The sequence below is a fragment of the Trichomycterus rosablanca genome, chromosome 12, assembly GCF_030014385.1.
Source record: "Trichomycterus rosablanca isolate fTriRos1 chromosome 12, fTriRos1.hap1, whole genome shotgun sequence".
Taxonomy (NCBI): Eukaryota; Metazoa; Chordata; class Actinopteri; order Siluriformes; family Trichomycteridae; genus Trichomycterus; species Trichomycterus rosablanca.
This window is the reverse complement of record NC_085999.1, coordinates 35,932,197-35,958,440: the sequence shown is the minus strand read 5'-3', so window position 1 is coordinate 35,958,440 and position 26,244 is coordinate 35,932,197. Positions and strand designations below refer to the sequence as shown.

General features: G+C 41.5%; 1 protein-coding gene across 1 annotated transcript in view; it reads left to right on the top strand.

Moving 5' to 3' along the window:
- Positions 1–26,244, top strand: part of thsd7ba (thrombospondin, type I, domain containing 7Ba) — a gene marked incomplete at its 5' end in the record, with an annotated part of 260,282 nt that overhangs the window by 143,875 nt on the left and 90,163 nt on the right. The window contains 2 exons of the mRNA XM_063005709.1: positions 20,109–20,300; positions 23,395–23,626. Of these exons, the coding sequence (XP_062861779.1) occupies positions 20,109–20,300; positions 23,395–23,626 (424 nt within the window). The remainder of the gene's footprint in view (positions 1–20,108; positions 20,301–23,394; positions 23,627–26,244) is intronic.

The window sequence follows — 26,244 nt, the reverse complement described above, 5'->3', positions numbered from 1 at the left end:
ACTTTTGCCGTCTTCTGTTCTTTGATGGAAAAGAGCAAGGTTTTTTTTATGTTGGCTGTACCCACAGGACACCAAGCTGGTCCAAGAACTAAGCATCCTTTAAAAAATAAAATAGAAGCTGGTCTGGAGAACTCCTTCACTGCTTCCATGTAAAAAACCCTCTAGATTCAGCATGTTGTTTAGGATCTACTGTACACGACACAAGCGATTTTTACAAACAGATCATTTCACTTATAATTTACTATATCAAACTCCTGAGCCACTGGAATTTTACATACACCAAGTAGACTGTGCCCTTAAATAGCTTGGAAAATTCCAGAAACTATATCATGGCTTTAGAAGCTTCTGATTTACCTAATTTACATAATTTGAGTTCATTGGTGGGCGGCACGGTGGCTCGGTGGGTAGCACTGTCGCCTCACAGCAAGAAGGTCCTGGGTTCGATCCCTAGGTGGGGCGGTCCGGGTCCTTTCTGTGCATTTTTCCCCCCGTGTCTGCGTGGGTTTCCTCCGGGAGCTCCGGTTTCCTCCCACAGTCAAAAAACATGCAGTCAGGTTAATTGGAGACACTGAATTGCCCTATAGGTGAATGTGTGTGTGTGTGTGTGTGTGTGTGTGTGTGTGTGTGCCCTGCGATAGACTGGCGCCCCGTCCTGTGTGTTCTGTGCCCTCTGTCTGTCTGTCTGTCTGTCTGTCTGTCTGTCTAATCTGTCTGTCTGTCTGTCTGTCTGTCTATCTATCTATCTAATCATCTGTCTATCTCTCTGTCTGTCTGTCTGTCTGTGTTTGTGTTCAATCTGATCCACCTATCGTATTGACCACAGTTTTTTTTTAATCTACTATTCCTGAGGCATCGCTCTTTTTAATCCAGACTTGGTAGCAGCACTAGGGGCACATGCCACCCCCCACCAAATGTTATACAGTCATGTCTATGTAGACGCCCCACCAGCTGATAGCATTGAGATTTGAACCCTGGATCTCAGATGTAGTTGGTTAGTATGACTAAACGCTGCACCACCCTTGTGTTCTGTATTTTACAGAATTGCTTTTTACATTTGATTAACAGACCTGAAGTCTATAGTTAAGTAGGTCGTCTACATACTTTTGGCCTATACTTTGGGTGTATATTTTACTTTGTGTGTGGGTTTTTGTACTTGACTCTAAATCTCTCATACAGACTGAACCTACCCAGCAGCTCCGTTACTGCAATGATTTGTGGGGTTTTTTTCATATTAGGGGGAAAATTCAACCCTGTCAGATCTGATTGACGTTCCGCTGACTCACATTTTCTCTCCACTCCTGTAAAACTGACTCACTGTACAAACTCAAAAAGCCGCAAGCTTTGTTTTTTTTACAGCCGCTTTCTTAACCTGATTTTCATGTTGGCCCTTCACCCTGGTGTTAAAAAAAATCCTCAAAGTTTTTTTTTGCAGTTTGGAATTGATTTCATGGGTCACAGAAGGAAAACATCATGTCGCTCAGCATGGTGCTGGTAAAATACTACACTGTGTGTTTCTGATCTGCATCTGTTATTGAATATGTTGCACTGATTCAGATCATCACACAGAACAGAATAATAAATAATGAACCTGAGAAAAATATTTTATCTTGTTTTTTCAACCTCTGTATCCGTGGTCAGGGTCACAGGGAGTGCGATTCCATTGGGAAACACTGTGCGGGGCACTTTGTCTCCTTTTCCATCAAACGTAGCCGACAATGTCAGTATGGATGCCTGGCCGGCTGATAACATCATTGAGGATTGAACCCAGATCCCTGCTGTAGTGGGCTAATACACTACTGCATCACCTGAGCCCCTCACTGACCTTTGATTGAAGTTTAATCCAGTTATCTATTCGTGAAACTCTATTTATTTATTTATTTATTTATTTATGTATTTATTTATTAATTAATTAATTAATTAATTAATTTATTTATTTATTTATTATTGTTGTTATTTTATTATTATTATTATTATTATTATTATTATTACCAATCATCATCATTATTATTATTATTATTATTATTATTATTATTATTATTATCATTATTATCGTCATTATTATTATTATTATTATTATTATTGTTATTATTATTATTGTTATTATTATTATTATCATTGTTATTATTATCATTATTGTTATTATCATTATTATCGTAATTAGTATTATTATTATTATTATTATTATTGTCATTATTATTATTATTATTGTTGTTATTGTTATTATTGTTATTATTGTTATTATTGTTATTATTATTTTACTACCAGTGGTGCTTTGGTGGTGCCGGTCGTCACACATGCTCTTTTGACTAAACAGGCACAGATTCCAACAGACACACTCCAAAATCTTATAGGAAACTTGACCAGAAGAGTAGAGGCTTTAACAGCTGCAGATTAAAAGCAGGTTAAGTTTGGAATGTGATGTCCAACAACCTTATAGTTAGGTGTCCACATACTTTTGGCTGTAGAGTGTACCTGATCCACTCAGAGTGAATGTACAGAATCAGACACCCTCCTGCACTGATAGTGAACTTTAAAGGCGATCTCCGGTTTGAGTGAAATTGAGAGAGCTTCTGGTTTCCGGCGGTGCAATTACCTCCGAGAGTTTGTGCTGGTGTCTTTGATCTGACACTCTGTTAGATGCAGCGTTTCCTCTCTCGCTCGCTGAAGGCTTTGTGTTAGCATTTCTCATTTCTTATATTTCTGTGGTGATTTCCACCAGCCGTCTGCACACGGTGGGTAAAGCAGGAGTGGCAGATCCCATCCTGCTGCTCCACAACTGCTTAAAGAAAGTCGGAGGGAGTTCCGAACGTGTCTGAGATCTGTTTCTGCACCTCTGACTGGAGGCTTCACCTCATTTTCTTCTGTTTTACTGGAGGGTGTGTTTGTGTGTGTATGTTATTGATGGGACGTCAGCTGTGTTGAGGTCATGCTGAGAACGTCTTCATGCTTTCAGTCCATCCTGAGGTGATCATTACTTCACATTGACTTCATTCAGAATGAACATCCAACTTTTTCTACATACACACATCTTTATCTTAATGGGGGATTGGCTGAGGCCTTGGGATAAATTGGCATCCCGTCTGGGGTGTGTCCCTGCCCTGCGTCCAGTGGACCATACTCTAACAGTGACCCTGACCAGGACAAGCAGTTGTTGAAAATGAAATGGAAAAATAAAATGAACTAATGTCACTGTCTTCAGATGTGTTTACGCTGCTAGAGCCCAGTGGTATTGTGCTTTACACCACATCACCTGACGCTTAATATAAACGTAGGCCTGGGCGTACACACAGACATGATTGAAGCCCTGCTTAGGGTCTTCTAGGTGAGCTCTATGTGATCCTATTAGCTATAATAACCACCACTCTTTTAAGAAGGCTTCTCACAATAGTTTGAAGTATGTCTGTGGGAATTTGTGCCCATTTAGTCAAAAGATGGCAGTGTTTGTATGGCTGGGCACTGATGTTGGTCTCAACTGATGTTCCAGTCCATTCTAAATCCGTTTAGTGGGACTGAGGTCGGGAGTTTCTTTAAACCGAGATTTTCTTCATGTCTTTATAGAGTTTGCTTTGTGCACAGGGGCTCAGTCATGCTGGAACAGGAACAGACCCTCCCTAAACTGTTGTTCCAAAGTCAGAAGTATATCAGAAGCATTTCCTTTATATAATTGATTTATTACACATGTTAGCAATCGGTGTGGCTTAAACACACAAATTCAAAATTTAGAAGAGGTGTCCCGATACTTTAGTCCATGTAGTGTATGCTGGACCAGGGAACCGCCCACTTTTATATAAATGCCCACAGCTCTGGAATGGAATGTCCAGCCAGATCATATTCAGGTACCCATACTTCTCTGGACGTTCCTCACCTGCTTTTAAAACCAACAGTCCACACCGACATTAGTACATTAACATCCTCCCGCCACGTGCTCACCCTTAAATGCCCCCACTTTGTCCTACAGAAGTCTGTTTTTATTATTCTGACCCGTGGCTGTTTGGAGATCTTCTTTAAAGACGCGTCTTTATTCTTTTGTCAGCTTTTCGCTCTTTTATCTGAACTCACTGATGGTTCTGCAGTCAGTAAAATTAAACCTAAAGCTCTCGTCGCTCTGAAGTGTCCTATTACACTTCCTCTGTGTGGGTGTATTTCATCTGCGCGGTGTTAAAATTCATCAAATTCAGCAGGAGAACGCTTCCACGCAAAACCTGAACCTCACTGACGTTCAGACTGAAGAGCAGAGAGGTTCAGTACTCATGGTGTTCAATACTACCACCCTAAAGAAGTTAGCTCTTAGATTTACATTTGTGGCTTTTAGCAGACGCTTTTATTCAAAGCGACTTACAGTTATGATTGAATATAGCAATTAAGGGTTAAGGCCCTGGGCCCAGTGGCAACCAATACCTTAACCACTGAGCTACCACTGTTAGAAAACAGACCTAGATTCTGCTCAGTAGAGATCTGCTTTAGTAACATCCTAAACACTGAAATCATAAAAGAAAAAGTTTCCTAATAGAAAAAGTTTCCTCAGGGATCTTTGGATGGCGAGTCTGAGTTGAATTAATAAAGGAGATTAGAATGAAGTTTGGAGGAAACAAGATTAGGCATTGAAACCCAACAACAATGTACCTACTGTCAAGCTACTTATTTTTCTTGCTGCCAGTAATAGTAGAAAGTGCTGAAATTATGATGAAGAAAGATTAACTTAAATATACAAATCTTAAATGCATTTTTGGGGTCCAGCAGGACAAAAGAGCCAAAACACTCAGCAAAACTGGTTTTAGAATCACTAAATCCAGCTAAAAATATTATTATTATTATTATTATTATTATTATTATTATTATTATTATTATTATATTGTTTGTTTATCTGTTTATCTCTTTTTTAGCTTTAATGATAATAATAATAATGATAATAATGATAATAACAATTTATTATGATTATTATGATTACTATTATTATTATTTTAATTATTATTGTTATTGTTATTATATTATTATTATATAGTTTGTTTGTTTATATGTTTATCTATTTTTATCTTTAATAATAATCATTTATTAATAAACGTTTATTAATATAATAATTATAATAATTTGTTATCATTATTATTATTATCATTATTAATCATTATAATTATTATTGTTATTATTATTATATAGTTTGTTTGTTTATATGTTTATCTCTTTTTATTTTTAATAATAATAATAATGTAAACAATATTAATAAAAACAATAATAATAATAATAATAATAATTATTATTATTATTATTATACAATGTGTTTGTTTGCTTTGTTTATCTGTTTATCCTAAATAATAATAATTTAATAACAATACTAATAATACTAATAATGATAGTAATAATAATAATAATAATAATAACTATTATTATTATTATAATAATAATAATAATAATTATAATTATTATTATTATTATTATTATTATTATTATTATTATTATTATTATCTTAAAAAAAGAAAATGGGGGCACTCTTTCTCCCAGCAGTAAATCACACCTCTACCCTCTACCGCTGAGATCCAGGGTTCAAATCTGGGGTCCTATTGGCTGGTCGGGCATCTACACAGATGTGGTCGGCTTTGTGTGGCTGAACAGCCTAACTGTTGTTAGATGCACTTGTCAGTGCACTCTCAGTGCCGGTCCCAAGCCTGGATAAATAGGAATGTTGCCTCTAGGAGAGCGTCTAGTGTAAAAAATTCTGACAAATCAAGTATGCACACCAGGACGATCCTCTGTGGCGACGCTTTAATACAGAAAGGAAGTACTTTCTCATGTATGGAAATCAGTGAGGGTGAAAACAGTTACTGTGATGAATCACAACAATCGTCCTTTTTATCGTGAGCACAAATCCAGCCGTGAAAACAGCTGTATTATTCAGAATGGCGGCGCTGATGCAGCTCACTCTCCGCCTGTGGAAACAAGTGAATTAGTTTCTCATTTCAGTTTATTTTGTTACATTTTTTATTGCAGACTGGAATCTCCTCTGACCCCGGGCTAATTCGGTAATAGCGGGCGCTTCGGGAGCTTTCGCCCCGGAGGATGGGTGGATAATTACGGCGGAACCTCTGGCACTGACAGATGGACTCATGAAGCGGCTGCGTGTCAGAAAATCAATTATCACATTTGAGAAATGAAACAGACTTTCCATTAGTCCTCACTCCTTTATTTATATTATTTCTGCCGTCCGGGTTGATATTCGTTTGGCGGTGCCGAGAGTGATGTTCCTCCAAGGTTACAGCCTCGCCTCAGCTCATCAAATATTACATAACAGTAGGGCTTTTTTCTTCCTCTCATGAATCTTGTAATCTCCGTCCCGGCCGCTTGGTTAATAATAAATATGCTAAATTTCAATCTGGCTTTTGTCGTTTTCTCCATTAAAATGCAAATGCTCGGGAGTCAGGTGTTGAGTCAGACGGCAGGGTGACGTCGGATCAAAGAGAGGATCATGATCTACACGGATAAATGAAAGGAGGCTAAAGTGTAATGACTCAGTGCAGCCACTTATATCTGCTCGCTTCCACTTGAAGGTCAGAATTACTCATCGTCAATTTTTACAAGCTTCACACAGAAACCAAACGTCTCTCCTCCAACTGGTGCGCTGCATACATGACTGAGGAGAAGGATTCCAGAAACATCCACCTCCAGGAGCATGAACTTTAATATGGATCAGTCAGGCTTATTCGTGCTGCTGCCTTTAGACTGAAAATCACGTCACTAGTTTATTTGTTTGTTTATTATGATTTTAACGTCATGTTTTACATTGTGGTTACATTCATGACAGGAACGGTAGTTACTCATTACACAAGATTCATCAGTTTACAAGTTTAATATCAAACACAGCCATGGACAATTTTGTATCTCCAATTCACCTCACTTGTACGTCTTTGTACTGTGGGAAGAAACCGGAGCTCCCGGAGGAAACCCACACAGACACGGGGAGAACATGCAACATTCCTCCCACACAGAAAGGACCCGGATCACCCCACCTAGGGATCGAACCCAGGACCTTCTTGCTGTGAGGCGACAATGCTACCCACTGAGCCACCGTGCCGCCCTCACTTTTTTTGAAACACGATTACTGGAATTTCAGTCCCTTTTATCTGAATGATGGTGCTTAGAAGAGGTGCTGATGTTAGCAGTAATGTCAGACTCACAGTCAGCCTTCTGCTTTACCCTAAAAGTGCTGGATCAGGTGACAGGGATAATGTCATAGATGGATGGATGGATGGATGGATGGATAGATAGATTGATGATAGATATACAAACAGACAGTCAGACACAGATAGATAGATAGATTGATGATAGATAGATAGATAGATAGATAGATAGATAGATAGATAGACAGACAGACAGACAGACAGACAGACAGACAGACAGACAGACAGATCGACGATAGATAGACAGATAGAACGATAGATGGATGGACTGACAGACAGAGACACAGACAGACAGATTGGAGACACAAAATTGTCCATGACTGTGTTGGCTATAACCTTGAGAACTGATGAATCTTGTGTAATGAGTAACTACCGTTCCTGTCATGAATGTAACCAAAGTGTAAAACATGACGTTAAAATCCTAATAAACAAACAAACACAAAATTTAGAGATTTACACAAAGTGTGTTTATTCAAAGTGACTTACAGAACTGTGACAGTAAATTTTATAAGCAATAAAGGGTTAAGGGCCTTGCTCAAAGACCCAACAGTGACAACCTGGCAGTGGTGAGGCTTTAACCAGCGGCCTTACAAATACTAGTCCAGTACCTTAACCACTAGGCTACAACTGCCCCCAAACTGTGTGGCTGAAACACTTAAACACATTCATTACCAGGAGTGTCCACATACTTTTGGTTATACAGTGTAAAACTGTTCTATTAGTTTTACTGCATTACAGTGGTTTGGCTGATGGGATTATTGCTGCTTGGGGGTAAAATCGTGCTATTAAAACCTTTAATTTGAAGCGTCATTTTGCCTTGATGCCAGTTTCTAACCGTTTCTCACTCTGTAACGTGTCAGATCGCCCAGCCGGGGTTGTAAATTATGCTTCCAGTGAGGCGGATGGTGTGATTGAGCGAATAGATGCAATTTCACTTTAAGTGACCTGAGAAAAAAAATCCTCATCACTTCATACTTGATGGCTTGGCACGGTGCCACTTTGGCCCTAATTTCAACCCTTCCAGGAACGAGAAAGCGATCAAGCTTCAGAATGTAGAGCGAGTGCTTGAAATTTCACCTCTGCTGCAAGGCTGGCGCGGTGACAGGGTGTGTGTGTGTGTGTGTGTGTGTGTGTGGATGCTCCGTGCTGAGCACTGACTGGTGTTGTGCCAGGAAGTGAGTGCCAGCGATAGATCTGAACATTAATTTTTTAGCAGCACTTGGGAGCTGAGGGCCATTTACAGTCCTTTTTACACCCACTTACACACACACACACACACACATCCTGTCGACAATGCCAACATTGCAGCGGCGCTGAATGGGGAGGGTGTTTCATACCTGCTGAACTGGCCTTATCTTCCATGCCGTCCATGCTTAGGCTATGCCCACCTCATGACTGGCATCATTCTGACTGATTACCAGCTGATCCAGGCTGGTTTAAGGTGGACAGAGTTGGTTTTGTGTTCAAAACACAACAAATGCTGGAGGACTTTATTTTAAGAGCCATTTAGTTTCAGGGCATTTGTGAAATCAGGCACCAATGTTGGACAAGAAAGCCATGCTCACAGTCTGTCTTCTGATTCATCCCAGTTGAGGTCAGGGCTCTGTGCAGGCCACTGAAGTTCCTCCACACCAAACCTGTCAAACCATGTCTTTATAAACTTTGCTTTGTCCACAGAGCACAGTCAGACAGGAACAGAAAGGACCTTCCCTAAATTGTTATCTAAGTTTTGGGTGCAGAATCTCTACCCCATCTTAATTATATTTTTAATGTCTTGTTTACAAGCTTTCCTGGGATCCCAGATCCTAAGATCCTGGAAGCAAAGCAGCGCTATGTCCCCTCCACCATGCTTCACAGTTGGGGTGTGGTCTGACGTATAGCTTTTATCTTATCCAGCTACAGATCATCAGTCGTCTCTCCATCCATCTTGGTTAAGTGCTTCCATTTATAGTGGACACATTACCAGGAACAGGCTTTTTTAGGAGTGTATTTTGTATTGTGCTCTTAGTATAATCTTTGCAGGACAGCTACTTAGCAACAGTGCCAAGTTTAGTTTTTTCTCTGGATCGATGATCATCAGGTCTTCAGTGGGACTTTGTTGCTTTGTCATGTAAAATTAGAATGATTTTACTTCGGGGCTTAGTGGCTGTCAGACTGAAGGTTGAGGGTTTAAATCCCAGCTCCGGCTCTGGAGCAGGACTCCCTACGCTCTGGGCTCCAGAGGCATCTGTGCTTTGAGCCAAGCTTCCACACAGTTTGGGGGCAGTTGTAGCCTAGTGGTTAAGGTACTGGACTAGTATTTGTAAGGCCGCTGGTTAAAGCCTCACCACTGCCAGGTTGTCACTGTTGGGTCTTTGAGCAAGGCCCTTAACCCTTTATTGCTTATAAAATTTACTGTCACAGTTCTGTGTTAAACTGGAACCACCAACGTTTGGGGGAGTTGATGAGCGTTGGAGAACCTGGTGTACAACATAAAAAAAAGAAGCATCACTGCTGTTCCTGCTGCCTTGTGGTGATGCTGTCCAGATTCTGAGGCAGCGAAGCAGCGCTAGCTATTATGTCCCCTTCACCGTGCTTCACAGTTAGGATATGATCAAGTGTACAGGTTTTATCTTATTCAGCCACAGATCATAGTCCTAGAAGCTTCGTGATACATCAGCGTCGTCTCTTATCCATCTTGGTTAAGTGTTTCCATCTATAGTGGACACATTACCAGGAACAAGCTTTTTTACGATTGTTAATTGTGCTCTTAGTATAATCTTTGCAGGACACCTACTCATAGGAGAGTAGCAACAGTACTAAATATCATTTTTTTCTCTGAATCGATAATCATCAGGTCTTTAGTGGGGCTAAAGGTTGAGGGTTTGAATTCCAGCTCCGGCTCTGGAGCAGGACCCCCTACGCTCTGGGCTTCAGAGGCATCTGTGCTTTGAGCCAAGCTTTCAAACAAACTAAGATTCATTCCGATATGCTTCAGGTTTACTTGCCAACCACTAAACCATCCAGTCTGTTTGAGAAGAGAGGACTCAGACTTTACGGTGGGGAACTTCTACAAGCCACACCTTCTGTCTCTTACTATTAACTGCTATCTCGTCCGATCTCAGTAGCTAAGCAGGGTTGGTATCAGTTAGTACCTAGATGGGAGATGGGCTCTATTTTGAATTTCCCCCATGGGGATCAATAAATTATTCTTAATCTTAAACTGGAACCACCAACATCACTGCTGTTCCTGCTGCCTTGTAGGTGATGCTGTCCAGATTTTGAGGCAGCAAAGCAGCGCTAACTATTATGCGCCCCCCCCCACCATGCTTCACAGTTGGGGTATGGTCTGGTGTACAGCTTTTACCTTATCTAGCCACAGATCATTGTCCTAGAAACTTTGTGATACATTAGAGTCGTTTCTTATCCATCTTGGTTAAGTGTTTCCATCTATAGTGGACACATTATAGGATACATAATAGGATTGTTAGTTGTGCTCTTAGTAGCTAGGTTGGGATTAGTTAGTACCTAGATGGGAGACTGCTCTATTTTGTCAAATTTTCCCCTTGGGGATCAATAAAGGAATCTTAATCTTAAACTGGAACCACCAATGTTTGGGGGTGTCGTTCACCCAGAGGTTCAGATACTTTCTAGCCTGAGCTGAGATTTAATATTCAGTTTGTGATCGTTGGAGAACCTGGTGAACAACATTAAAAAGAAGCATCACTGCTGTTCCTGCTGCCTTGTAGGTGACAGCAGCCTCATTAAAGGTTCTTCGAGGAGCAGTTCTGAGTGTCATTGAGGCTCTTTTACATTCCTCGTCCTTGCACTGTTTTGATATCTGCACCACACTGTGGCACCACACGACGCGGTAATTGCTGCAGGAAGAGAAGATTTCTGGAGCGACTTGGTGACTCCGAGGTTAAATAATTGAGTTTAATGGCCCAGTCGATGTCTGTCAGGATCCTATGGAGATATGATGTAGATGGATCGCACCCGGCACGCTGGGTTCTGGCACATGGCGCCGACGTGCAGGGTTCAAGATCGAGCGTGTGCCAGGTGCAGATGGTTCTTCGGCACAAATGTCTTTATTATCACCGGATGGGGCTGACAGCTGCCCAAACGTTTCACGTCTGGGATATACTCAGACGCCCTCAACGCTAATTCAAGACAATATTTTTACTCTTTCAGCAGATGTTTGCTCGTTTTTCAGAAGAATTCTACTGCAGGAACATTAAGTGTCGGGAAAATAACTTGTTTTTTGGCCTTTTAATCGTGTTGATGCAGCAAACAATGGCGCAGCAGTAAACAATCCTGCTGAGGAGCTCAGAAACATGTTTATTATGTCTGGATGTGGTTTTCAGAGACCCTTGATGCTAATTCAAGACATCTTTTACTCCTTTAGCAGACGCTAACTCATTTTAAGGATAATTTCACCACTAAGCACCTTCTAGTTTTTAAACTGCCCCTCATTCTTCTTCTCCTGTTATTTATTGCCTTTATTTGCATAAAAGAATGAAGATATATTTTAGGGGGAAAAAAATTACCACCGCTTTATCCTGGTCATGGTTGCGGAAGGTCCAGTGTCCCCGGAATCAATAGGGGTGATTACACACCTGAACAAGATGCCAGTCCATTACAGGTCCTCAGCCATCAATGAGATGCCTGACTGGCAAATAGCTGAGCATTCAAACACTGGATGGATATATGTATGCATGAATGGATGAATAAGGATGGATGGATGGATGACTGGGTGGGTGAGTGGATAGATAAGTGGGTGTGTGGATGGATAGATTGATGGATGGATGAATGGATGGATGGATGAATGGATGGATGGATAGATGGATGGATGGATGGATGGATAAGTGGTGGGCGGGTGGGTGGGTGGATGAGTTGATGGATGAGTTGATGGATGGATGGATGGATGGATAAATGGTGGGCGGGTGGGTGGGTGGATGAGTTGATGGATGAGTTGATGGATGGATGGATGGATGGATGGATAAGTGGATGGGTAAGTGGACGAATGAACAGACGGACAGATGACTGGGTGGGTGATTTTATGGTTGAATGGGTGTGGAGGGATGGATGGATGGATGAATGGATGGATGGACGGATAAGTGGGTGGGTGAGTGAATGGACGGATAAACAGATGGACGGATGACTGGGTAGGTGAGTGGATGGATGGATGGATGGATGAGTGGGTGTGTGGATGGATGGACGGATGACTGGGTGGGTGAGTTGATGGATGGGTGTGTGGATGGATGGATGGATGGATTGACAGATGGATGACTGAGTGGGTGTGTGGATGGATGGATGGGTGGATGAACAGGGATAGATAGATGGATGGATGGATGGGTGCATGGATGGATGGATGGATGGATGGATGAACAGGGATGGATGGGTGCATGGATAGATGAACAGGGATGGGTTGGTGGATGCTTTTTGACTGGATAGGCACAAACTCTGTCACATTTCCCTTCATCATAAATGAGACCAAGTCCATCACAAACAGTCTCACACTATTATTCCTCCTCTACTAAACTTCACAGCTAACACTATAGACGCCAGCTGTATTGTTATCCTGGTATCTGCCAAACTCAGAATTATCTATTGGATAAAGTGTAATTCATCCCTACAGAAATGTGTTTATAGTGCGCCAGAGTCCAGTGAGCATGTGCTTCCATCTTTGGTTGTGATTAAAACACACTGGTTGTAGTTTCTCCCTGGGACTATTTAAGGTCATGTTTGCAAAACTTGGGAATAAATTCATCAGTTGTTAAATGTTAGGGGTGTAAATTTGGAATGCAGGAGCACATGCTGCTCGGAGCGACCCTGCTGTTATCTGTTTCCCAACACATCGTGCAATCTATCAACATGCCAGTTCATCAGTGAAGCCGATCAATCGAGGTGACAGTAATCTGGCAAATGACCTTTCCAACGTCACCAGGCGCGCGTCCAACGTTTCCGATATCCAACGCGTGTGTCGATATTCGGGATGAGGTAAGAGCATGCTGATCGATTCCCCAAACTATGTCTGGATCTAAAAACTGCTCTAGTTGTTTATTAAGTGATGTGGGGAATGACAGGTGACACACCAGCATTGCATTCACACACAGGAAGTATGTGTCTAGTGTTTTTGTTCAGTGCATTAATGGACAGACTATGTATAAAATGGGATTAGACTGGGGTTAGGCTGAGGTCAAGATGGAGTTAGAATGGGTTATATTGGGGTTAGGCTGAGGTTAGAATGGGTTTGAAACAGGGTTAGAATAGGATTAGGCTGAGGTTAGAATGGGTTAGGCTGAGTATAGACTGGGTTTAGAATAGGATTAGGATGAGGTTAGAATGGTGTTAGAATGGGGTGGATTTGAAGTTGGGCTGGTCTAACCCTTGGGGGAAACTTATGTACTAGAGTTGAACTAAAGTTTAGTTTATTCTCAGTAACTTTAGTATCTGTGTGTATGTATGTGTGTGTGTGTGTTTGTGTGTAAATATGTGTGTGTGTGCGTGTATGTATTTGTATGTGTGTGTGTGTATTCGTATGTGTGTGTATATACTGTCTGTGTGTGTATATACTGTATGTATTTGTATGTGTTTCTCAGACTATATACTGTAACTGTAATGTAAGTTGCTTTGGATAAAGGCGTCTGCTAAATACTGAAAATGTAAATGTATGTACAGGTATGTGTGTGCGTGCACATGTGTGTATTTGTGTGTGTACGTGTGTGTATGTATTTTTGTGTGTCTTTATTTGTGTGTGTATGTGTGTGTATATGAGTGTGTGTATTTTTATGCATGTGTATGTATTTGTGTGTGCATGTATTTTTGTGTGTTTTTATTTGTGTGTGTATGTATTTGTGTACGTGTGTGTATGTGTGTGTATATGTGTATATGTGTACGTGTGTGTATATGTGTGTATATGTGTATACATGTGTGTATGTATTTTTGTGTGTTTTTATTTGTGTACGTGTGTGTATGTGTGTGTATATGTGTATATGTGTACATGTGTGTATATGTGTATACATGTGTGTATGTATTTGTGTGTGTATGTATTTTTGTGTGATTTTATTTGTGTACGTGTGTGTATGTGTGTGTATATGTGTATATGTGTACATGTGTGTATATGTGTGTATATGTGTATACATGTGTGTATGTATTTGTGTGTGTATGTATTTTTGTGTGTTTTTATTTGTGTGTGTATGCATTTGTGTACGTGTGTGTGTGTGTATATGTGTATCTGTGTACGTGTGTGTATATGTGTATACATGTGTGTATGTATTTGTGTGTGTATGCATTTGTGTACGTGTGTGTATGTGTGTGTATGTGTGTGTATATGTGTATCTGTGTACGTGTGTGTATATGTGTATACATGTGTGTATGTATTTGTGTGTGTATGCATTTGTGTACGTGTGTGTGTGTGTGTATGCATTTGTGTACGTGTGTGTGTGTGTGTATATGTGTATCTGTGTACGTGTGTGTATATGTGTATACATGTGTGTATGTATTTGTGTGTGTATGCATTTGTGTACGTGTGTGTATGTGTGTGTATATGTGTATCTGTGTACGTGTGTGTATATGTGTATACATGTGTGTATGTATTTGTGTGTGTATGCATTTGTGTACGTGTGTGTGTGTGTATATGTGTATATGTGTACGTGTGTGTATATGTGTATACATGTGTGTATGTATTTGTGTGTGTATGCATTTGTGTACGTGTGTGTATGTGTGTGTATATGTGTATTTGTGTACGTGTGTGTATATGTGTATACATGTGTGTATGTATTTGTGTGTGTATGCATTTGTGTCTGTGTGTGTATGTATTTGTATGTTTGTGTGTATTTGTGTGTATATGTGTATACGTGTGTGTATGTTTGTGTGTGTATGTGTATGTGTGTGTGTGTCTGTATGTTGTTTATATGTGTGTGTGTGTCTGTGTGTTTGTGTGTATGTATGTTTGTACATATTTGTGTGGGTGGATGTGTGTGTGTGTGTGTGTGTGTGTGTGTGTGTGTGTTGCCTGCTGTCCCTCATGCGGCGCTCGGTAGATTTACACAGAAGCAGCAGATTGTTTGGAAGTGTCAGAAGAAAGACCTGCATTAACACCAGACCCCTCAGAGGGTTGGTTTTTATTTCCCTCATATAAAGGTCACACTGCGTATCTGTAAGAATGGCATTTAATTTGGTGTTTATCTTGGAGCGCTACGTCTGGATGACATTTATTCTACCTGAAGGCATGGGAGTCTCTCACCTCGACGTTTAAAGCAGGACAAATCTTCCAGAACTATAAACTATCTCACTAAGTACCAAACTGTGAGGAAGTGCAGAGCTGGACAATAATAAGAGGAAGATGATGTTGGGCTGATGGAGGTTTCCTGTTCACGTGTTGAATGGAGCAAATCTGATCAGCATAAAGACCTAAGAGACTTTGATAAGGACCAAATTCTTCAGACCAGACGACTTGGTTGAGGTATCAACCAAACAGTAAGGGGTGTAACAGGCAGTACCCACGGACAGTGGTCCAAAGAGGGACAATCCACAAACTGTTAACGGGTCATTGGGGGCCAAGATTCATTGATGCCAGAGATGAGGACACAAAAGATAAATGTCAGAGGAGACACGTGCTAGCCTGCAGCCCAGCGTCCAGTGTCCAGCGTGGGTGTTGTGCAGTCAGCAAGAGGGCACCAGAGTGGCAAATTTGGTGTATTTGTGCCGGGTCGACCTGCAAGCTCGGATGATTCATAAGTGAAAACCTGAAAATTTCCAGGGTGAAATTCCAGGGGGGTAACTCCGATGACACCGATGACCCTGGCAGTGTTGCGTTCTACTTATTTGGCCAAGAACATTCCAGTTCATCAAAAAAAAATTGTTTTTTTCGAGTGAATCACACTAAACAATTCAGTGACTCTTAAGCAGTCACACTTTTTTTTTTTTTCAAGTGAGTCACACTAAACTATTCAGTGACTCTTAAGCAGTCCCACTCAACAATTCAGTGCCTCTTAAAGTGTCACTGATTCATTTTTTCAAGTGAGTCACGCTAAGTGATTCAGTGACTCTTAAACAGTCCCACTCAATGATTCAGTGACTTTGGGTGGCGCAGCGATAAATTATACAAGCCCACTACCACAGAGAGCAAAAAACGGCTTTCAGCTGGTTGGGTGTGTATATATTAAAATGTTTGGCTATGTCTGGGTCATTGCACCCAGTGAGTTCAGCTCATTGCACCCAGTGAGTTCAGGGAAACTGGTCTACTGTGTCCCTGACCAGTATAAAGCGGTGGTTAAAAGATTAAAATGCAATTTAAAATAAATATGTAAAGTTTTTTGCCAGTAAGTGAAAGTTTTTTCTCCTAAACTTTCCTCTTATTTTCTTCTCACCCTCCTGAGTGGAAGTTGCTGAGGTTCACTTCTATAATTTTCCTGCTATGTGTTCCTCTAATGCACTTTGATTCTGCTAAACTATTACAATTATTTCCATTGTGAGTGATTGAATAGATGTTGGAAGTGAGGTATGGCACGATGCTTAATGCATGACTTGCAGATCTGGAGGAGAAGCAGGGCTATTTCCCACCGTGCACCACAACCACTGCTTCTCACATCTTTTGTTAAAGCCATATGATGAGTAATTTAAATTCCTCACTCTTTGTTTCTGCTCCATCAAAAGCAAGCATTTAGGGTATTTTCTTCATTTCATATAGCCTTCAGGCCACTGCCGCTTCATAAAGGATGTTTTGTTCTCTCTGCTCTCTGTGCATCATTTCCCTTCAAATCTTCCTTTTCTCTAGTCGAGCAGTAAATGGCTCAGTGAAGGTGAAAGTGCTGTATATACCAGCGTCCACACTTACCACAGCTAATAGAAACTTTATTACTGAAGAAAACATAATAATAATAATAATAATAATAATAATAATTACAATAATAATAATAATAAAATAATAATAAAAGTGGAGGAGAAAGTGCTGTATATACCAGCGTCCACATTTACCACAGCTACAGAAGCTTTATTACTGAACTAAACATGTAATAATAATAATAATAATAATAATAATAATAATAATAATAATAATAAAATAATAATAATAATAATAATAATTAAAATAATAATAATAATAATAATAATAATACAGGTAACTTGACTGAAGATTCCTATTTGGAATTACTCATTGTTTCAGCATTTAAACTGATATGTATACTCACTGATTTCTCTGTTTGGTTGGAGGTATTGTTCTTACGTCTGTAACCTATAAAATGTATGTATGGATTACTGTATATAGGTCAGTGTGCACCATCCTGTATCATTAATACGTGCTGTTAGCTGAAGGTGCAGAGTTGCGAGTGTGTCGGTGTGATTAATGTTTTGGGGTGTGATCGTGTACCATGTGGTTTTCTTTAAGCACCGCTGGTTATTAATAGGAAACAGATTCCCTGTCCTGCAGTACAGACTCTGCTTTAATGATTTAAGATAGACGCTATACACTCATCGAGCACTTCATTAAGTACGTCTCTCTGCTACACTTCTCATCAATGGTAGATCGGTTTGGGTACTGGAGTAGTAAACCAAAGCTTGCTGGTTGTCACCATTGGGCCCCTGAGCAGAGTTCCTAGTCTTCATTTGCTCAGATTGTATCCGGTAGCTTTGGATAAAAGGCATATAATATGGAGGTATATAATAAACGTTATAATGTACACCTGAGTGTGCGTGAATTCAGTATTTGAAATCAATGTCAACTTTTGGTCATACAATGAATGACTTATTTCTATTACTACAAACATAAAATATTACTGTCACTGTTACTATTTTTATTTATTTATTTTATTTTTACATAACTGTAACTATTTTGTATACAAGCAATCTTCAAAAAGTTTCCGCACTTTTATATTTTGGTTATAAGTGGTGAGGGTGGGAGAAGTAATCGGTCGTGTCTGAGAGACTAAGAGACGCTTATAGTCTGGATTCAGCTCCATCTGATTTACACCTCTTTGAACGCTTGAAAGAAGCTTTAAGGGAAAGAAGATTTTCATGTGATGATGATGTGAAAGCAGCGCTGCATCAGTGGCTACACTCTCAACCACAAACATTTTTTGCTGATGGCATTAAAAGTTGGTATGACGCTGGAAAAATGCATCAGAAGGTGACAATGTAGAAAAGTGATGTTACTTATTTTTTATTTATGTTATTTAAGGCCGCTCAGGTGGCGCAGTGGTAAAACACACTAGCTCACCAGAGATGGGATTTTGAATACATCGTATTGAATCTCAGCTCTGCCATCCAGCTGGGCTGGGCGGCTACATAAACAACGATTGGCTGTTGTTCACAGGATGGGATGAGCCGGACCAGGGTTCCTCATTACTGGTGCAATTACGACGTCTGCTGGCTGATTGATGGTGCCAGTACAGAGTTGAGGAATAATGCATTGATCAGGGTGTGGCTTTCTGTGCGCAAAGCTGATCTGCATATGAACTCTCCTCGTGCAGGTGAAAAGATGCAGTCTGATCACGTGTCGGAGGGGGTGTGTGTCAGTTGCGAAGCTCCTCAGTAAGCAGTGGAGGGTTGAATCGGTAGAGATGAAGCAATCAGGGTAATTGGATACGACTAGATACGACTAGATACGACTAGACGATAGAAGAAAACTTGTAACTAAGCTTTGGCAATACGAATGTCCTTATTTGTCAATCCAGTAAAGCTAGAATTAAATTAAATTGACTAGATTGGGAGAAAGGCTGAAATGTCAAGGAAAAAAAACTCTGGATCCAGAATCAATTTTGGGCTTCTTTGGAGGGCTTCCAGACAGACTCAGTGTCTCTGAACCATGACTCGATTGCGCAATGTTTTCACATCTTTAATGTTCAGGCAATTTTAATGTAAAAATGCTTTGCAACATGTGAGATGTGAGAAAGTGAAGGTTTTTGGTCACATGGTTCATCTCATCGGTGAAGCTGTTACACCAGTGACCACGAGGTTGTGAGCTGAAATCCCAGAGAGCTTGTGGAAGTCCTTGACTGATTCCCTCCAAAGCTGGGCTGTGTGCTCGGATTAGACTCCCTCTTGTAACAGAAGCTCCGGATAAATGTGTCTGTGTGAGTGTTCAGTGCTTCCCATTCTAAAGTGAATTATTTGGCTGTAGTAAGTGTGGATTGAACAGCTGGGTTTTGAGAGCAGATTTATTTGGGACGGCTCTTTATTTTCTGATTCCTTTTTGAACTTCATTTCTGCTAATCACGCTTCACTCATGCATGAAATAACAAGCCGTGTTCTCTGTGATGCTCTGTCACAAGGACGTTCTCCGTATCTGTCAAAACTCACTAATGTCAGGGTGCTCGGGTGGCACTTTGAGGTCTAATATGCTAGCTTACCGCTATAGTCCATCTCTCGACAGTCCTTCTCACCCAGGCACAATTGGCCGTGTCTGTGGGAGTGATGGTGAGATGTTGTTTCTCCTCACTGCTGCTGGATAGTGTGATTTCAGCAGCTTTTCAATGTGCCTAAATAGATAGATAAAGTGCTTTATTAATCCCAAAGTCTAAAGTCTGTATTGCATAACATGATTCTTCATATGCAGTACGGCTCTGTGTGAGAATCCACCGCTGGCTGGTATCTATTTGACATTTAGCTGGCAGATAAGACCGCAGGTTAATTCTGAGGTAATTATCAACATGCCCTAACCCCACTGAAGGGAAACATCCTCCCCTTCTCATCCTGTAATAGGAGCTCTGAGAGGTTCACTCCAAAATCATGTGGAAAGCCTTTCCAGAAGAGTAGAGTCTGTTATAGATTCAAAGTGGCTATATGATGTCCAACAAGTTCACGTCAGGTGTCTACATACTTTTGACCACATAGTGTATCTTTCAAATAAAATAAATAAATAAAAACAATGACTGAACAAGCCGGTTCTGATGTCCTGGCTCAGATTATCATTCCATCGCTGCCTCGTCTCTTATTTTGCGTCTCTGTTTCTTTGTCCAGGTGAGCGTGTGGACTCGGAGCTTTGTGAGGAAAGTCCACCGTCTGTGCAGGAAACCTGTGAGGTCTTCTGTCCTGGTGACTGTGTGATTAGCTCCTGGTCCGACTGGTCTTCATGTCCTCAATCCTGCACCAAGAAGAACACTGAGAGTCGGCAGAGTCGCTCACGCACCGTACTGGCTTTACCAGGGGAAGGTAAGAGACACGGTTATGATTCAGCAGCTTGGCAAATAAGGTGTTTGGACTGTTGGATGGTTGTTGGTTTAGGCCCCAATAATGGGTCTCACTTAGGGTCTGTTTGAAAATCTGGTGAGGTGCCTTGCTGCCTACTGCCTACCTGATCAGCTGCCTCAGTAGAGAGGATTCTAATAAGACATCAAACTCATTAGGCAGATTATTTAGACGCACTACTTATACAGAGGTTTTGTCACAGCAGTTTTTAGTTTACTAAGCTAACACAGTTAGCCTCAGACCATTTAAACCAGTGGGCTGAGGCAGCACAACCCACTAGCACACCAGCTAATGTCTTTGCCTTTGTTTACCAAAAACAGTTAAACTGTCTCTGACAAGCCCAAATTTGTAAATAAACGCCTCTCGTACACCTTTATTAGAAAATGTGAAAAGAACTCTTTTGGTTGCTACGCATCCGTCCACCATATTTGTCATTTTTTGTGAGAAAAGTTGTGCCTCACTGAATGCTGGGATTGCCTTCACTGCTTAGCATCGGGCGCTCCCTCATCATTTAGTCAGATTATTGCTTCAAATTAAGGCACCTCAGTAGGCAACAATTTAAAGCAGCTAAGAATTTAGACATGCCCTGTTCTCATAGGATGATGTTAAATGTGTCTATGTAGAAAAATCAGTAGGTTTTCGAACAGACCCTAAAAATCCTGAATTGCTTGGACTGTATTATGCATCAGTTTTGAGTCTCTCTGGATCACATGACATCTCATGAAAGTGTTTAAATGGACTTCTCTGGTTTTCGGACTGGCGGGCAGGACAAACTCCGAGCAGGGGCGCACTCCAGGCTGCCGGCGCTGGAAAATGAGAATTTAGCTGGCATATGTTTGCGGTGCGATACCTGCTATAACACGCTGTCCCACACTCGGCCTAAAATAGAAAGTGTAGAATGAATTTAATAATGAAAAGCAAAGCATCGCTGAACACACTCGCATGCATATTCACACTCGCAAGTCCACCGTCTCACACCCCCCACACTCACACACACTCACACACACACACTGCTGAGGTATGGAAATTTGTCCCCACCACATACACTCCACTGAGTCTTATTAGCCAGACAATCCCTTATTAATATTCCTCCGGTCTGTGCCGTATTCATTATGGCACGTTCTGGGCCACTTAACGCGCCGGGTGCAGAAACTGAATGTCAACACGATGTCCTTGACTCCAAGGGCAGATGGCGTTTGGAATAGCTTTTAATTGCAGGAAAGGACGGAAATAAATCAAGGCATCACAGCTTTTCACAGTTTCTATGAAATAATTACAGCGTTTATCTTTGTGTCTGCGCATGATTTATCTTCAAAGTTCATTCCAGTCCTCACTTCTCCTTCACTGATGAAAATACGCCCTTATTTAGCCAAACATCGGGGTCAAAGGGGCACGACTAAAATTTGATTAACCAAAATGGAACCATGTGACGTTACTTTTTATAAAGTAGCATCGAGTCTCTTTCTCTGGCTTTACTTAATACCTGGTATTAAAATTCTGGCTTTAAAAACGAACTAGAACACTTTAGTTCTATTAGCTTAGGTACATGATATGGTCAAAAGTATGTGGACACCTTTTCTAATGATTGAGTTCAGGTGTTTTAGTCACAGTCAGTTTGTTAACAGGTGTATAACATTAAAACCACCTCCTTGTTTCTACACTCACTGTCCATTTTATCAGCTCCACTTACCATATAGAAGCACTTTGTAGTTCTACATTTACTGACTGTAGTCCATCTGTTTATCTGCATGCTTTGTTAGTCCCCTTTCACCCTGTTCTTCAATGGTCATGACCACCACAGGACCACCACAGAGCAGGTATTATTTAGGTGGTGGATCACAGCACTGTAGTGACACTGACATGGTGGTGGTGTGTTAGTGTGTGTTGTGCTGGTATGAGTGGATCAGACACAGCAGCACTGCTGGAGTTTTTAAACACCTCACTGTCACTGTTGGACTGAGAATAGTCCACCAACCAAAAATATCCAGCCAACAGCATCCTGTGACCACTGATGAAGGTCTAAAAGATGACCGACTCAAACAGCAGCAATAGATGAGCGATCGTCTCTGACTTTACATCTACAAGGTGGACTAACTAGGTAGGAGTGTCTAATAGAGTGGACAGTGAGTGGACACGGTATTTAAAAACTCCAGCAGCACTGCTGTGTCTGATCCACTCATACCAGCACAACACATACTGACACACCACCACCATGTCAGTTCCACTGCAATGCTGAGAATGATCCACCACCTAAATAATACCTGTTCTGTGGTGGTCCTGTGGGGGTCCTGACCATTGAAGAACAGGGTGAAAGCAGGTTAAAAAGTATGTAGAGAAACAAATGGGCTACAGTCAGTAATTGTGGAACTACAAAGTGCTTTTATATGGTAAGTGGAGCTGATAAAATGGACAGTGAGTGTAGAAACAAGGAGGTGGTTTTGATGTTATGGCTGATCAGTGTATGTGACAGGGTGCTTAGGTGGTGCTATCAACCAGTTGGGCATCTTCACAGACATGATTATTAGCTAATGTCTGGCGACCGTTGGGGGGGGGGGGGCTTGCAGAGCCAAGCACCCCGGTGGCGCAGCGGGATATTCCACTAGCACACCAGCGCTGGGATTCTAAACACCCCATGTCGAATCTCATCTCTGCTACTGGCTGGCTGGGCGCCACCTAGCGGTCACTATTGTCAGTGCCCGCAGCAGACAAAATTGGCCATCAAGTCTGCTGGGTGGGAAAAGGTGGGAATAAGTGGGTGGGGTCTTCAAATGCTGTTCAAGGACCCTGGTTAGCAGACCGAGGTGCCTGTGCAGAAGTGGAGGAGCCTCATGTGTGAATCCACCGAGGCACGAGCAAAAAACATGAGTTCGAGGGACTGTGTACTAGTTGGAGGGGGTGTGGAGCAGGCGAATATATCCTCCTCGGATGCAATCGGGATCCCCAGCATGTCCAGGAACGAGGCTCAAACCCAGGTCCCGGGTCTGTGTTGCTGTGCTGTACTTATATTACCAGTATTTTAATGTGCCCGTCTCTCTCCCTGTCTGTGTGTGTGTGTTAGGTGGTAAACCCTGCCCCTCTGCCCCGGCTCTGGAGGAGTGGAGATCCTGCACCCATAACCCGTGTGTTGTGTATTTTTGGGAAGCGTCTCCATGGGGCCCATGTGTCTCCGACTCGTCCGTGTTTCTGAACAGAAGTGACCACAGTAACGAGACGTCGGACTGTGCTGCTGGGCTTCGGACTCGTAAAATCACCTGCATGAGGATCAGCGGAGGATCCGTCTCTGAAAAATGGTACCTGGTGTTTGATTTGACTCTCTGTTGTATTTACTGGAAAAATCAAGTCTGGAAAAATGGCCAAAAGTTTGTGGACACGCCTCTAATTTATTAAAATCAGGTGTTTCAGTCATTGCTAACAGATCAGGCCAATTTGTCAATGTTGGACCCTTGAGGTCCTTAATTTACTTTTATTCATTATTATTATTTATTTGAAGTGACTTACAGTTAGTGCAGCACAATGTCTCGGTGGGTAGCACTGTCGCCTCACAGCAAGAAGGTCCTGGGTTCTTTCTGTGTGGAGTTTGCATGTTCTCCCCGTGTCTGCGTGGGTTTCCTCCGGGAGCTCCGGGTTTCATCCCACAGTTTAAAAACATGCAGTCAGGTTAATTGGAGACACTGAATTGCCCTATAAGTGAATGGGTGTGTGTTTGTGGGTGTATATGTGTCTGCTCTGTGATGGACTGGTGCCCTGTCCAGGGTGTTAGTGTGCCCTGCGCCCATTGAAAAGCTGGGATAGGCTCCACAATCCCCCGCAACCCTGATTGGATAAGAGATTAAGAATGTGAGTGAGTGAGCGACTTACAGTTACTCGGGGGACCAACAATGGAAATTTGCTTTTAAGACTTGAACCAATGACCTTCTGATTATGAGCTCTGTCCAGGCTACTGAAGCTCCTTCACACCTAACTTATCCATGTCTTCATGAACCTTGCTTTATGTTTACGTACACAGTTCCAAGCTGTTGCTACAAGAAATGTATTATGCAGGTTTGATTTTATACACCTGTTAGCAGTGGGTGTGGCCAAATCTCCCAAATTCAGTGAAGCTCCTCACCGCAGGTCCATCAGTACCGGACTCGGTGTTAAATTCACTCCTTATGAATTATGTAGAGAGAAAATTGTGCCATGAATCAGGAAATTGTCCTCATAAATAATGCAACAGTTGATCCATTTCTCCCCTAATCTACAGAAGTGAGGAAGGATTTACACCCCTCCTGCATTCCAAAATAATAGGACCACCCATCTGATATTGTCACAACAGAGCTCTGACCCACCCGTACAGGGTCTCCACGAGACATCTAAAGGAGCCCTGTGGTATCTGGTTCTCCAAACTCTCGTCATATGTTGAAAGCATTGTTAGCAATGGGTGTTCCTCTCAGTATGTACAATAATACAGGGGTTCTCAACTGGTCTCAGCCCGGGACCCACATTTTCTCATGGTCATTAAGTCGCGACCCACTTTTATAGAATACAAACCAAACAAATTTATTTTTGAAAAATAGCCTTCAAAAACACATTTAAACATACATATGCATGCAAAGTGAATTTAAGAGCAAGTTTTTAAAGAAACTGAGGAGGACCATGCCAACTGCATGTATAAAAGTTACTACAATAAATTTAAATATCAAAACTGCATAAAATAAATAAGGCTACAAAACAAGATGCTTTCACCTAACCTGTCTTTTGTGGAAGTCAGTGAGACAGTTGGGCATGTACTTTACTTCTGATCAGAGTTTCAAAGTCTGGGGTGACAGTAGACAGAGTTACTCTCAGATCATGCTCAGTGTTCAACCTGTTTCTCTGCTTTGACTTGAGCTGGACCAAGGTAGAAAAGCCACTTTCACAAAGATAGGTAAGACGCCCGGAGTGCATGTTCTTGTTTGGAGCAAGATGCTGTCAGACACTTCTGTGATACCTTCAGCTCATGAAGTCGTCTTTGAAAAAACTCCACCGGCTTGTCTTTACATGCGGGATGTTTCGTTTGTAAATGTCGCATTAGTTTGGATGGTTTCATGCTCTCATGTGCCAGCATGAGAGCATTACAAATAACACACTGGGGTTTCTGTCCGTGTTTGTCCTCAATGAACGAAAATCCACATTTCAAATACTCCGGGTTGTATTTGCGTTTCGCCATCTTGCCTCCGAACATCATCACAAATTTAAAGAGAAGGGTAACCGGTATGGTGGTTACCATGGCAACGAGAATGCTGTGCGCGTCTGATGCGTGCCTCTCTCTGTCTCTTTTTTTTCCAGATAAAAGACGAGTACAAAATCAGATGAGCATTAATTATTTTAATTTTTTTTTTAATGTATTTATTTTTTACAAGCTGTCCGTGACCCGCCCAGAACGTGTCCGCGACCCACTTTTGGGTCGCGACCCACCAGTTGAGAATCGCTGCAATAATACACTAGAGGTGGTGTGTGTGTGTAAGTGTGAGTCAGTGGCGGCTGCTGGTCTTTCAAAGAGGGGAAGCTCATTGTCGGCTTACATCATAAAATTTGACAATTTATTTATACATAAATTCTGCCCTCCGTTCCTTTTCAAGAAAATGGCCTGTGATCCTATCGTACCAAGTAGGTGTCTTTTCCAGGGACTTGACCAGTGTCCTGAAACAAATACTATGAGTGTGTTTTATTTACACAATGAACAATGGAAATGGTCAAGTAATTTCACCAAGCAAATACCAAGAAATGGGTTGCAGTTTGTCTTTCGACTTCACTCGCAAAATCTGCGATGGGACTGAAGCTCCCAGTGATTAAGTGACGACAAAATCGTGGCATTTATCCAATGACCGGCGAGTTTCGACGCAGTGAAAAAAAACTTTCCATGCAGTCCCGTTGAAGTGAATAGACG